This window comes from Gastrolobium bilobum, unplaced genomic scaffold (genome assembly GCF_033153095.1).
Source record: "Gastrolobium bilobum isolate Gb01-03AN ecotype WA unplaced genomic scaffold, APGP_CSIRO_Gbil_v1 utg27278, whole genome shotgun sequence".
Lineage (NCBI taxonomy): Eukaryota > Viridiplantae > Streptophyta > Magnoliopsida > Fabales > Fabaceae > Gastrolobium > Gastrolobium bilobum.
This window is the reverse complement of record NW_026896629.1, coordinates 134,203-147,492: the sequence shown is the minus strand read 5'-3', so window position 1 is coordinate 147,492 and position 13,290 is coordinate 134,203. Positions and strand designations below refer to the sequence as shown.

General features: G+C 30.6%; 1 protein-coding gene across 1 annotated transcript; it reads right to left on the bottom strand.

Annotated features, from left to right (window-relative positions):
* Positions 1-4,814: 4,814 nt before the first annotated feature.
* LOC133301134 (OVARIAN TUMOR DOMAIN-containing deubiquitinating enzyme 11) lies at positions 4,815-11,505 on the bottom strand. The gene is made up of 10 exons (XM_061500745.1): positions 11,269-11,505; positions 10,782-10,976; positions 8,794-8,867; positions 8,310-8,364; positions 8,101-8,175; positions 7,461-7,534; positions 7,305-7,353; positions 6,088-6,172; positions 5,236-5,292; positions 4,815-5,112 (listed from the first exon to the last, which is right to left on the bottom strand). The coding sequence occupies exons 2-10, from the start codon at positions 10,947-10,949 to the stop codon at positions 5,069-5,071; spliced, it is 681 nt and encodes a 226-aa protein (XP_061356729.1). The 5' UTR covers positions 10,950-10,976; positions 11,269-11,505; the 3' UTR covers positions 4,815-5,068.
* Positions 11,506-13,290: the final 1,785 nt, after the last annotated feature.

Below are 13,290 nucleotides of genomic sequence, written 5' to 3'. Positions count from 1 at the left end.
AGATAAGTTATCTGCAAGTAAGTTCAATACGACATTGTTTTGAGGCGAAAATTATAATACTTTTATATAATTTTAATTTATTTCAGGATTATAATAGTCTTTATATTTATAATTTTTTAAGATTTCAATACCAAAACGATGTCGTTTTGGAAATAAATGCAGATAACTTATCTGCATTAACTGCAGAATCCCATTTATAAATTATAAATTGTTTTGAACCATGAATCCATTTAAACGGGTTCTGAACTAATTAGGAGAAAAAAATAGTTCAAACAAAATAAAAATATTCAAAATTATGTGATTATATTGTTTTGGAATTGAGAAAATTAATAAAGGATATTTTAATACATTTTTTTGTTATATAAATTTTGTCAAAACACCTTTCATTAATTTTTTAAACTCTCAAATGACATAATTTGTAAATTGCTAGAGATAATTTATCTCCTATAATGGAAAAACGATAAACCCCTTGTAAATACATTAAAAACCTTTCCAACACATAAATTAAAGGACTAGTGCATTACCAAAAAAAAAACAAAAAAATAGACTAGTGCAGACTACAATCGTGATTGTCTTGTTTGTATTATAATTTGCAAACTTACCCGATGTATTGAATTAGAATTTTAAAATATTTTTTAAGATAAAAAGTTTTATAGATTTTCAAAGATTATTCAAAATTAGAGGTACTTTAAAAAAATTAAAAAAAAATTTGCGATTAAGATTTTATAAAATTGGATTTGTAAGAATTTTAATATAATTTATAAGATTTGTAAGGACAATATGAATTTATAAGATATTAAAAAATCATATAAATTTTTAACAAATATTTAAAATTATGAGAGTCGATAAATCTAAATAACAAAGAAATACAATGATATTAATAAAAAAAGTAACACCTAATATAATTTTCTCAATCAATAAAATTCATGATAAAATTTCATTTGAAATTTTTTGCAATTGATTTTATAAACATTGGGGGATTTTGTTATACGTGATAAGAGTTTTCTAATCATATATCATATATATGTTTTCATTGAGTATTTCAAGAAAATTTTGAATCTGAATTTCTCGATTTTATCACATGAAAGTTTAGAAAATTTCTCAAATTATTTTTAATTGATGCATTGAAACTTTAAATTGCTTTGAGATTTTTGAAAAATAAGTTTTTAGTAATCTATTGACATAAAAATTGTTTGAAATCGTTTTATATAGCGAAGAAATTTCATTCATGAATGTATTGTTATGAAACATAAGGTTCATATTATGAAAGATTTAATCTCTCTTTAAATCGATCTTATTTAATTGGAGTAAAATGAAAATTGATTTGGAGATTTTTGTTCTCATGTAGTTTTTCTATTGTTTTATGTTGTTTTTAATACAAAAAATCACATATTTTTGTGTCAAGAAAAATTGCAACTAATAGCTTGAAAAATCATTTTTTAAACTTTCAAACACGCTCAAAAATCATTTTTGAGATGGATTAGATTAAAATTTTGTTGGGTTCAGTGTTGTAAAAGTCGGGTCGACCCGGGATCCGATGAACCGGTCATCAAACCGATTCAGGTCAAGCATTGAACCGTTCATGCATTGATCCGGTCAAAACCCGGGCAAACTCGGACAAAACCGGCCAAACCCGGTGACCTGGTCTAGTCATGCATTTAAAAAAAAAAAACAAAACAAAACAAAATTGTTTTATCTTGTAAGAAAAAAATGTAGAACTCATTTTAAAAACTTTTTGTTATTTTATTTGCTAGTATACTCTTCTACAATGACATCAAATTTCAGCTTCCAATACTGAAGTAATTTGCTGAATAATAAATTAAGAGAATGTGACATGTGTCATTTTAATGTAGTTGAATTGAGAAATATGAGTTCAATGTTTATGGAGATTATGAGTTGCAATTTAAATTGACATAGTAATAGCGTGCATTATTATTTATTTATGCTTCATGTTTTTGAGCATATTTAGTGAATTTTTTTAATTCATTTTAGATATGGAGAGTATAATTTAATTTACATATTCATATTTATATATATTTTTATATATTTATATATATTCAGATCAACCAGTCTAATCGGTGACCCACCGGTCAAACCAGTAACCCAGCGACCCAGTACCCCTACCGGGTCGATGCCCGGGTTGAGTTTAATAACACTGGTTTTTAGCATATTTTATGATGAAAATTGCTCAAAAATCTATTATTTTTGAGCTTTGACGAAACTCCCATTGTGAAACCCAGTTTTGAGCGGTTCGACCCGCCAAAGAAAGAAATTTTAAGAAATCCTAGAGGTTAGAGTGAGATTGTGAGAGATGCATCCTATTTATATTTCTCACTAAAAAGTCTCACGAAATTCACACCAATAGAAAATTCATTAAAATCGTCAAATTTTTGAATACCACAAGATTATTTTTCCTTTGTTTAAAATCCTAATTGAATACCAACGAATTTTGGATAGACTCTAAGGGGGTGTATTGGATTAAGATTTTAAAAAACTTTTTTAAGATAAAAAATCTTATAGATTTTAAAAGACTGTTTAGATTCGGAGGGACTCTAAAGACTTTTTTTACAATCAAGATTTCATAAGATTGGATTTTAAAGGATTTTAATAAAAGTTATAAGATTTAACAGGACAATTTGGATTTAAAAGATTTTAAAAAACTATATGAATTTTTAACAAACATTCAAAATTACAAGAGTCAATAAAAAAATAACAAAGCAATGCAATGAAATTAATAAAAAAAGTAAAACCTAATATAATTTTCTTAATCAGTAAAACATAATATAATTTTTAACAAACATTCAAAATTCCTAAGAAGTTGTTCACATATCTAAAGTTATACTAGTCCTCCATGCATTAACACTACAATAGAGAAATCTCAAGAAATCCTAGGGGTTAGGGTGAGATTGTGAGAGAAACATCCTATTATATATATATAACTTTTTTTGTTTATAAACTCTTACAACCAAATCTTAATCGTTGATTTCCGATACTCAATAAATTATAACAGTCTAATTGTCAAAAATCAACGATTAACATTTAATTGTAAGAGTTTGTAAGTAAAATTTTTTGTAAATATAGTCTTTCCTTTTTTCATATTGTAGAAGATAATACACATAAAAATATATGGAACGCATGTTTTAAACCCTTTAAATATAGATAAAAACTGGTAAAATAAGTTAGTGGACTTTTGATATAATCCCAAGCGATTGAAGGGAAAAAGATCAAAATAGTGCGAGTAATGTGTCTAAACTTCTAAGTGGGTGTTTGGTTGAGGAAAAAATGTCTGAATACTAGGGAAATATGATTACTAGGGATATGGTGGGAAAGTAAGTTTGGTAGGGAAATGTAAAAAAAAATTATTTGGTTGGAAAAAATTTACCGAAAAAATTAGATAAAATTTATAAGTTTATATTGGTTGAAGGTAAAATATTGATGGGAAAATGAATTACAATTACCAAAACAACCCTTATAAATATTTTGAATGTGAATTGTTGCTTTATGTTACAAGGGTACCATCGTTAGCAAGTTGTTGCTTTTTGTGGCATTTAGCCGGATAAGTTGAAAAACCACATCCGAAGTGGTAAAGTGGGGGGAGTCTTTTTGTTGCAATTTTACATGCAAATATGGATGGATGGGGAAATTACTTTTGTAGGAAAATATTATAATCAGTTGAACCAAACATGGTATAACTAGATCCCCAAACTCAAATGCTTATCTATCTCTTAAGATATCTCCAACCAAACACTACCTAAGAGAAATTTGATATTAACCACATTAATTTATAAAAACTAATACGCTCAACATTTATAATTAATGGCAAATTTTTTCGTTCTATCCCAAAATTTATAATGGATGCCTGGACTTTTGCATTAGGAGGAACTAGCAAAATTTCTAATTGACGAATTTGGAATGCAAGAAAAATCACACTTTAGAAGAGAAGACGTTACTGAGTGTGGGTCTTACAAAGTTACTCAATACGGGTCTTCCAAACTGCGTATTAGATACAAGACAAGCGTGCAAAAACAACATAAAAATGATGGGCTTGCAACTTCTTGCATGAGAAATTTAATCTTTCGTATTGAGAGAGAAATGAGTGAAACCTATCTTAAAAAAAAAAATAGAAAATAAAAAAGTTGCTGATACGAACATCAAAATGAGAGTAATAGGAGAAGAAACTTCTCATACAACATGAAATTTTTGTTTTCCCGAAATTGATATCATATGCCATTTGTTAGGGCTCTCAATATGCACTGATCCAAACCATTATAAAAGAATCATATTTTTTTGAACCGATTTAAGAACTAAACCATTTTCTTCATACCAGTTCATGAACCAAATTCTTTTTTCAAAACCAGTTTGATTCTCAAAGCGAATCACATTACCAATTCGTTCGGTTCAGTTCCAGCTAAAAATCAAACCATACCCACTTCTAACAATGTGAAAAAATCAAATGAACTAAATATCACATTTTTCTGAACTAATTCAAGAACAAAATCATTTTCTTCAAACCGATTTAAGAACCGAAATACTTTTTAAAACCAATTCAGTTTTTTCGAACCAAACCACATTTCCGTTTCGGTTCAGTATAGAAAACATAGCAACCGAACTGAACCATATATACCCTTAGTGGTTGTCTTCCATACACTGTCTATATAAGTATGAAAAGAAAAAAAAAAGTACTTACTCAAACAACACCCATTGCAAAAGTTTAAAACATGGGGAAATTGATTATAGTTCCTCTTTGGTTAGGTCAACCCCCCACCCAAGAAAAACAAAAAGAAAAGAGAAACAAATTTTACATTCTACTTGGCAGAAAACCAGAGCTGTACAATGAGAGTTTAGATAAATTCACTGGGAGTTTAGCTAAACATAAATTATGTTATCTATATCTGTACAAGGATGCTAATTGCTTAATATTGTGCATAAACTGTTGTTTGCTCCTGAAGGGGACAGGGACTAGTGACTGACTTGAGCTCATAATGTAAAACGACAATAAGTTGGTAAAAGAAACTTTTTACCCATTATAAAGTCAGTTCTTCGTATGATTTCATAATCTGCAATCTGCCTAGAAGAGCCAATACTTTTTTCTCGGTACTCTAGAAGGAACATCTGTAAATTCATTGAATGAATAAAAGATAAGCTTATTTTTTATAGCACTATATATTGAAGCAATAAAAAGAAGATAGAGGTCGCAAGAAGAAAAATTCATTTGAAAGTTATCAGGTACATCACCTCCGCTTGAGTACAATGAGTTATAGTGCACTTCACTCCAAAAGCTTAGCCATAGCTCTACAATTCAAAAGAGAATCATAATCACATAATAACTCAAAAAGAAATATAAAGCTGGAGAAGTTAGCAATACACTGAAAGCTAAGGATGAAACTTTTTTATTGTGTTTTGACTTATATGACAATCATTAAGGAACCAATTCATCGAATAGCTAAGCTATTTGAAAGTACAAGAATGATTTTAATTTAAGATCTCTAAAAGCCTTTTGAGATAAACGCCAATATTAATTTAATCATTATGAGAATAATAGAAATGGTGAGGACTGCCTTACCACTTTATCAAATTGGCTTTGGTAAAATGTAACTTGAACTAATAGGAGAATGTTGAAGAATGGTTTTAATTTAGATCTTACAATAATAATTCAAAGTTACAGCACCATTATTTAATGGAATCATTCACATTAATTTTTTTATTTTCCTTTTCAATTTTGCTGTTGACCCTTTTGTCAAGATGGAAAATTCGTTGCCGACCATTTTCACTAATTGCGAAACCTCTCCTTCACAGGCAACATAATCATTAACAACCTTAAGGCTCCCAATATAGCAGCTAAAAACGACTGCAGTGTGCACTTTTATAGTAGTCAACCTCAATGGAATTCATTGCGCACTACTAACTAACAGAATAATTTACTAAGAGAATTTTCATTCTGTCTCCAGGGAGAAAGAAAATGTTATATTAGTCAACAGACTCTTAAACATTGACATTAAAATATAGACAACGGAAGTGCCAAAGGAGAATTTCAAATAAGGACAAACAAAACAAACTGTTAAACAAAGCAACATTAATAATACTTGCCTCTAGTGGGACTTTTGTCAGTTGGAAGGATCTCAATATAGCAAGTGTCTCTGAAAGAGGTGACTAAACAAATTTTGGCGTCAAACTGAAGAAAAAGAGTAGTCAGAAATCAACATTAACAATAAACAGAGAGGAAATCTAAGCATGGAAACGTTAAATAAATAAATATAGAAATTAAAGATAGCAGAATAGAAAGTAAACACAAAATGAGCACCCTAAAAAAAATTAATCAGAGAAAAAGTGGAAAATTACAAGCAGCAAGGAAGATAAGATATTGTTACTATCCATGAGGAGAACCCAACCCAATGGACAAGCATTATTGAGTGGGGGAGCATGATGGTTTAAGTACCACATTGAGCTTTCTAATTTACTCCTCAAGCATGCAACATGACAGTGCCACCCCTTTAAGAATTAACACCCAAGGCGACTTCACACTATCAACAATGACCTAGTGGTAGTCCTTTCTCTTTCGGTGGCTTCACTCATCTAACAGTATTTGGTAGAATAACCCTGTGAGGATACTACACCTTAATCCAGCCTATAAATAGTCCTCTCCATTGCTCAACTCTCAATGAAAGCTTATGAGGAGAACCTAAACCAAAAGACTAGCCTTATTGGGAGGGAGAGCCTCATGGCTTAAATACCACACTGAGCTTCCTCGTGTACTCAAGCAATCTCCTCAACCTTGGTTTGGATGATATAGCTTTGTTGTCTTACAGTTTGGTATGACTCAGGATCACATAAGCAATCCATACTATAGAACTGTGTCCAAAATAGGATCACAGATTTTCTATAAGCATCCATTGAGAACACACAAACATTTATATTAAATGACATCCAACACAAAATTCATACTAACTGATGTCAAGACTGTTCTTACATTACTTATTTTTTCTAATTAAATGTATATATACAAAGATGAAAGAGAAAAGAACTACACCATCCTCAGGTCATTTGGATTATTTTTTATTTTTTTATTATAATAAGAAAACAGGGAAAATCCTTTAATACAAATGCCCTAATATTTCCCACTTTAAACAATGAATGGCGAATAGGCTGATAGCATATATGTAAGTATATAATGGTTCAGTGTCCTCTTATTTGCACAACATAGTCCTTAGAGTGACAACAAATAAGTAAAAAGGAAGAAAAAAAAAAGGATGAAAATTGTAAAAATTTTAGATAAAGCAGAGATTTATAGAATTTATATGACATACGCGGTCTGCAGCTGCTTGTAGAGTAACATGATCTCCCCACTCCCCTGATCTATTGGCAGACAACATGCAAATATTGAATTAGTGTTTACTCTCAGCACTACATGCTCTCTAATTTTGTAGAAATCAAAGCAAAATTGATCAGCAGTGATATCTAACTTTTTCATCTTCTTCAGGTAGCTTTTGTACTTCATTGGTACATGACCTTCGTATAACTTTTTGTGATGCTTTAGCTGGGAAAAACCAAAGAAGCCAACAAAGAAAAGATAAATATGAATATAAATATTAGTTAAGAAACAGGCTTTAACTTCTTTCACTCAGAAAACAGAATTCAGAATACTATTACAACAATGTCCAATGGCCAATACACACAAATAACATGAACATCAATATCAATATCAACACCACCTTTACCCCAAACTAGTTGGGGTTTGCAGTCCATGAACCTAAATAACAAGCAAGAAAAGATTGAGGAAAAAGAAGAGAAAGACAAATAAATAATAATAATAATAACAAATTAGTAAATACTAAAATAAAAATAAGAGAGAAAAATAAACAAGAGAATAAATAAATAAGAGGGAAAATAAGCAGGAGGAAAAAAGGTAAATTAGGGAGGAAGATAAACACATATTTCCCATAAATAAATATAGGGAACAAGGACTAAATAAATAAATAAATAAATATACACAAAAAACATGAAGTAAAGTAAAGAAAAGGGCGAGGATCATACAATTTCAATGAAATATTTCAAAATAGCCAAAGAAGTAAATGCACTAGAAGGGCTCTATAGCAATCACACCTGCTTGATAACCTGCCTCCTTACATGCTTGTGGTAATCAGGATTGCGGAACAACTGATCTGCTAAAGCTCGAAACTGTCCAGTAAGATTTCACATATATTAGACAGACTATATCAAAGGAAAAGGAATATATAACAAAAATATCAAATAACAGGGAAAATGTAAGCTGGCATATAAGGGTTTTTTTTTCTCAACAAAAAGGGAAAAACCTGGCAATTCCCATCACCCTCCATCTGTAGTTCTGCCAAACCATATGTAGCTAACCTGTAGAAAATTGCGGAGCATAATTATTAAGTAAAACAAAATACCTCATGCATAAAAAGCAAATAAATATTTTGGTTCACATCAACTATGATCCCTCCCATGCTTCTAAACTGTCATGACTGACATAATTACAACTTTCTATAGCACAAAATTCTCAGTCAAGTTATAACTTGATTTTACATTAGGCTTCCAATTTTAAAAAATGTGAACAGAAATGAAAGAACCTCATGGAAATTCAAAACAAAAGAGGTATGCTAAAAATCTCAAAAATTATTATTTGTCACCCTCCTTTTCATTTCAATATGTGAAGTCTACAAACAGGGTAATATTAAATTTTATTCAAAAGGCAGACAAAAATGTAAAAATAAAACAGTTAATTGGTGTAGTAATAAAACAAAAATAACTGTCTATCAAGCTAGTGTATGCAACCTTTCGGACAGCCTCTCATGGTCTAGTGTTGCATCATTGACATCAGGAATCTCTCCATTAATACGGGGAGTGTGCTGCGAACATATTAAATTAGTATTCTCATCCCAATGCAGTTAACAATATACAAATAGCAGGGAAAACAGAACAAAGGATTGGTTAGAGTAGTTAGCAATGAAAATTTGTATAGGTAGAGTGATTACATGAAAATTTTGAAACTTGAAAGCCTGAGAGGTATAATTAATGCATTTATAGTACAAGTATTTTAGGACATTAGCTGGGAACACCCAAATGAAAATTGATATATAAAGCTTTGGCGACTGTGATGGGTTTTTTAAGTTTAAAGTTTCAGTACGTTTTCTATTGAATAAAAGAGCTCCCTAATTCTTCATTACAAAACAATAGGTTTTGAGATGCCTAAGCAATTAGGAGAAGTCCAGTATTTAAACTGTATATGTGGGACTCCCTTCAACGCAGTTCTCATAATAAAGGACATCGTTTCAATTTCATTTTTGAGTTTGGTCATGGGTTAGAACAATTAAGTTGCAGCATTCTATCTTTAACCATTATTCTAATGTATGCTTCTGACACGAATCTTGGGAGAACCTCATCCCAAAAGCTAGCTCCTGAGGTAGGAAAGCCAAAGCCATATAAACCCCATACCAAAACCTTATGTTTCTAATGTAGGACTCAAAGTCCCATACCTTAAAGTAGGATAGTAACGGCTTCATAAATATTTTCCACAGAAAAACCAACCATTGCATACCCTGAAGTTAAATTTTAGTTAGGCAAACTGGCAAACCCTGCTTAGAAAAAAAAAATTCTGGAGAAGTTGAACAAATTAGAAGTTTCAAAAATTTGAAATTTTCCTTGGATGAGGGGATGCAGTGATTCGAAATGGAGTTGGAGAATGACAATAGCAGTACTTTAGTAGGTGCAAGGGGAAAGGAAAATAAGGGGTTATAAAACTTATAATTATGTAAGAGTTGCTTGTTCTTGATGATGAAGACTTTAAAGGAATTATTGTTAAGGGTTTTGTTAATGTGTACCCTTAGGGCACATGTTATGGATTAAAAATAGCATCTATTACTCATCCTAATTACTTAAAGAAAAAACTAATTACTGCTTTTTGTATTTTCAATATATTAAATAATTGCGCTTTTCATTTGATAGTTTCTATTTTTGATTCCTTGATATGTGCCCTTAGGGCTTATTTGTTAATACTTCATCATTCGTTTTATGGGTTTCGGAAGAATGGAAGAAGGGAATCATTTCATCTACAATTGTAGCAATTTAATGCATCTTGAACCATTTCCTCACTACTGGGCAGCATTGGAATTGTCTTTTCAACTTTTTAAGGAGCTCATTCTTTGGTGATTTTAGGAGGGTTCCTCAGAAGGGATCAAGAGAGAAGTGAACCTTTTTATCTTTCCATTTTCTTCTTCCACGCTAACTTCAAGAAAGGTTTCTAATTCTCCATCTTGTACTTGCACTATATCTTCTAATATAACATATTCTTAACAACAGAATAGGAACAAGGGTTTTAGAAGGTTGACTAGTACACTAAACAAAAATAGTTGAAAGGTGAAGTTACAGATCCAAAATACAAGGGCTTCACCTTATTTACTTATTCTACAAAAGTACAGTTAGGAGCATCTCCAATTCCAGGAGTGAAGATTGAGTTTAGTATTCCTTCAAGTAGTTTCTAAAGTGGTATTCAGTTCATGGCATGTTTTGCAACCGATGAGTAACTCTCGCATGTTAAGGGTCACAAAGTTAGTTTGTTTCTAGCATTTGCTTATAGACCAAACCCCAACCAGAACACAATTCATGTCTCCTTCCTAGCATGGTTCATGTTAACATTTGGTTTGTGTTGTTAAAGCATCTATTATCTTCTAAATTTGATAAGGCTTTGTTTATTAGTTTTTTTTTTTTTTTTTTAATTTATATTTTCATGATTAAGAAAACAAACATGAAAGCATGATTCATACCGGAATTGAATCCAAATGGGAAAGTCGTTTCCCAAGCATGTTGTTTGAATTGTGATTTTCCTCTTCTGCTAATATGTTTGCAATAGTTTGATCATCCTCTGTATCCTGAATGCTGCTGTTCAAACTTGAACTAGAGCTCCCACTTGCATTTCTCATGATCTCATTCATTTTTTCACAACCCAACTAATAAGTAACCTAGAAATCAAGAAAAATAAAATAAAATAAAAATTGAATAATAAATAAATGGTTTATAATATAATTCACTGCACGCACACAAGAAAAAAAGAAAGAGAATAAATTAATTTTGATAAAGAACCCAAGTATTCAGATGTTCATCTAATTATGTAACAATTTCTTCACGAAGTTAAGCCCAAATCAGCCCAAAATCTCAATTATTGAAAATAAATAAAATAAGAGTAAAATTGAAAGTTGAAGAAAAACACAAAAAAATTCCTGTGGAGCCAAGCCAAAGCAAATCAAAGCATACCTATGGATACAGAAAACTTGAGTTGCTTTGAAATAATCACGTGCTTCTCAGATAAGATAAGCTCTATGGTTAAACAATTACTTTGGTTCCTTAGAATATAATGGTAGATACCAAACCAAACCGAGAAAAGTAATAATTAATGGGAGAGGAATCGAAGTTCGAACTTAGAAGAGAAGAAATGTTGAATAGAAGAAGTAAAGAAAAGTAGGCGTAGGAGGGAAACGGTTCGTTTTGGGAAAGTTTCAGAGTGTTGGAAAAGAAAAGCCAACACGGTTGCGTTATTATTATGATATGCTCTAGCCATCGGGTCTATTTGACCAGTGTTGCGTCATGTTTTGTCAACAGAAACAAGGCATACAAATTTAGAGAACAAATACAGTGAATTGTTTTTTTATCAGTGACATGATGTAAGTGTTGTTTACAACTCTTATATCAAAAGAGAGAGAAAGTGAAATGATGAAAGATAAAAAAAAATGTGGACTCCAACCGCTTTAATGTGTGTGTAGGAAGTGAAGTTATATTATGTTAAATGATAAACATAAAACCCTTTTTTTTATACATCGCGAAGTTGAACGTATAAAATAGGGTTTGTTTTTTCTGATGTTACTTTAGATAATTTTATATAATATTTATCAAAATGACTTCGTTTTGAGACGAAAATCATAGTATTTTTATAATTTTAATTTATTTCAGAATTATAATAGTTTTTATCACTCTAATTTTTTAATTTTTCAATCTCAAAACGACGTCGTTTCGATGAACATTAGATAAAGTTATCTAAAGTAACATCGGAAACTTTTTTTCTTATAATATATTATATAACTATCCACATCCTTCGTCACAATATATTATATAACTATCCACACCCAAAATTATTACGTCAATCATAGTGGCTTAAATATAATGAATTATCCACATTTCGACGTGAGTTCAAACCTTTAATTAATGTGAGAATTTTATTGATAACTGATATGTAATTTTTTTCCAAATTTTTTTAAAAAAATTGAAAAATCATCTTAATGACATACCGATGTCTTACCACCTCACTTAAAAAACAGAGACGACAATTCGGACTTGCCTTGATCAATTATTTAAAAAAACATTTTAATTATAAACTTATTTCTAGATACTTAAATATCACAAAAGGAGCATCTATATCTTCATTTTTATAATAAGTATATTGAACAAGTGTCAAGTGTAATATAAAATTATGATGCGAGAACTTATTTGTTTGTTAAAATGAAGACTATTGTGAATGAAAAATGAGAATGGGAAAAACGTGAATAAGAAAACAAAATGTAACCAGTTCATTCTCAATTTCTAGAATCTCTATCATCACCACTTCAAAAGAAAATGATATCCTAAGAATAAAATCGTTTTGAACTTTTCTTCAACAACTTAATATATTTCACAAATTAACTGGAAGAAAGAAACACGTTCGCTTTTGAAAACACTTACATAAATTATTACTTTGTATCTATTTTAGTTATTCTGCAAAAAGAAAAATAAAAGTATCTTTTAGCTACAAAGTCAAGGATGAGTTTATAAAACTCGATGAAAAAGAACGTATACTTTAAATTTGGGCCGAAAATGCTATAGACGCATTGGATAAAAAACATAACTTTTGTATGGAATGGGCTTAGAGTGCAGCCGAACTTAGCCTCCAAAGGATAACCCAACTCAATAGAGATCCTCACCTGAGCAATACCTCATTGCAATGTTAATCCAGCAGAGGAAATCAATCCTAGCCAAAAACCGGAAAAAGAGTTCATATGATTACTCAGTTTCTGATTTTTCCTTGAGGTAGTGTTTGGTTGGGGAGATGTTAAAATTTTGGTGGGTAAGTGCATGTGGAAATCTGACTCAACCACGTTTGGTTGAAGCTTTTTGGAAAATTTCCCTAGCAAACAGGTTTCCCCAGCAATGCAAGAAGAAGTGCAAAAATTGGATATTGACACTGTTGAAGAATCCATTTCAACAGGTGGTATTGGTTGAGCGTATCGGATAAGTGAAAATGGTTGA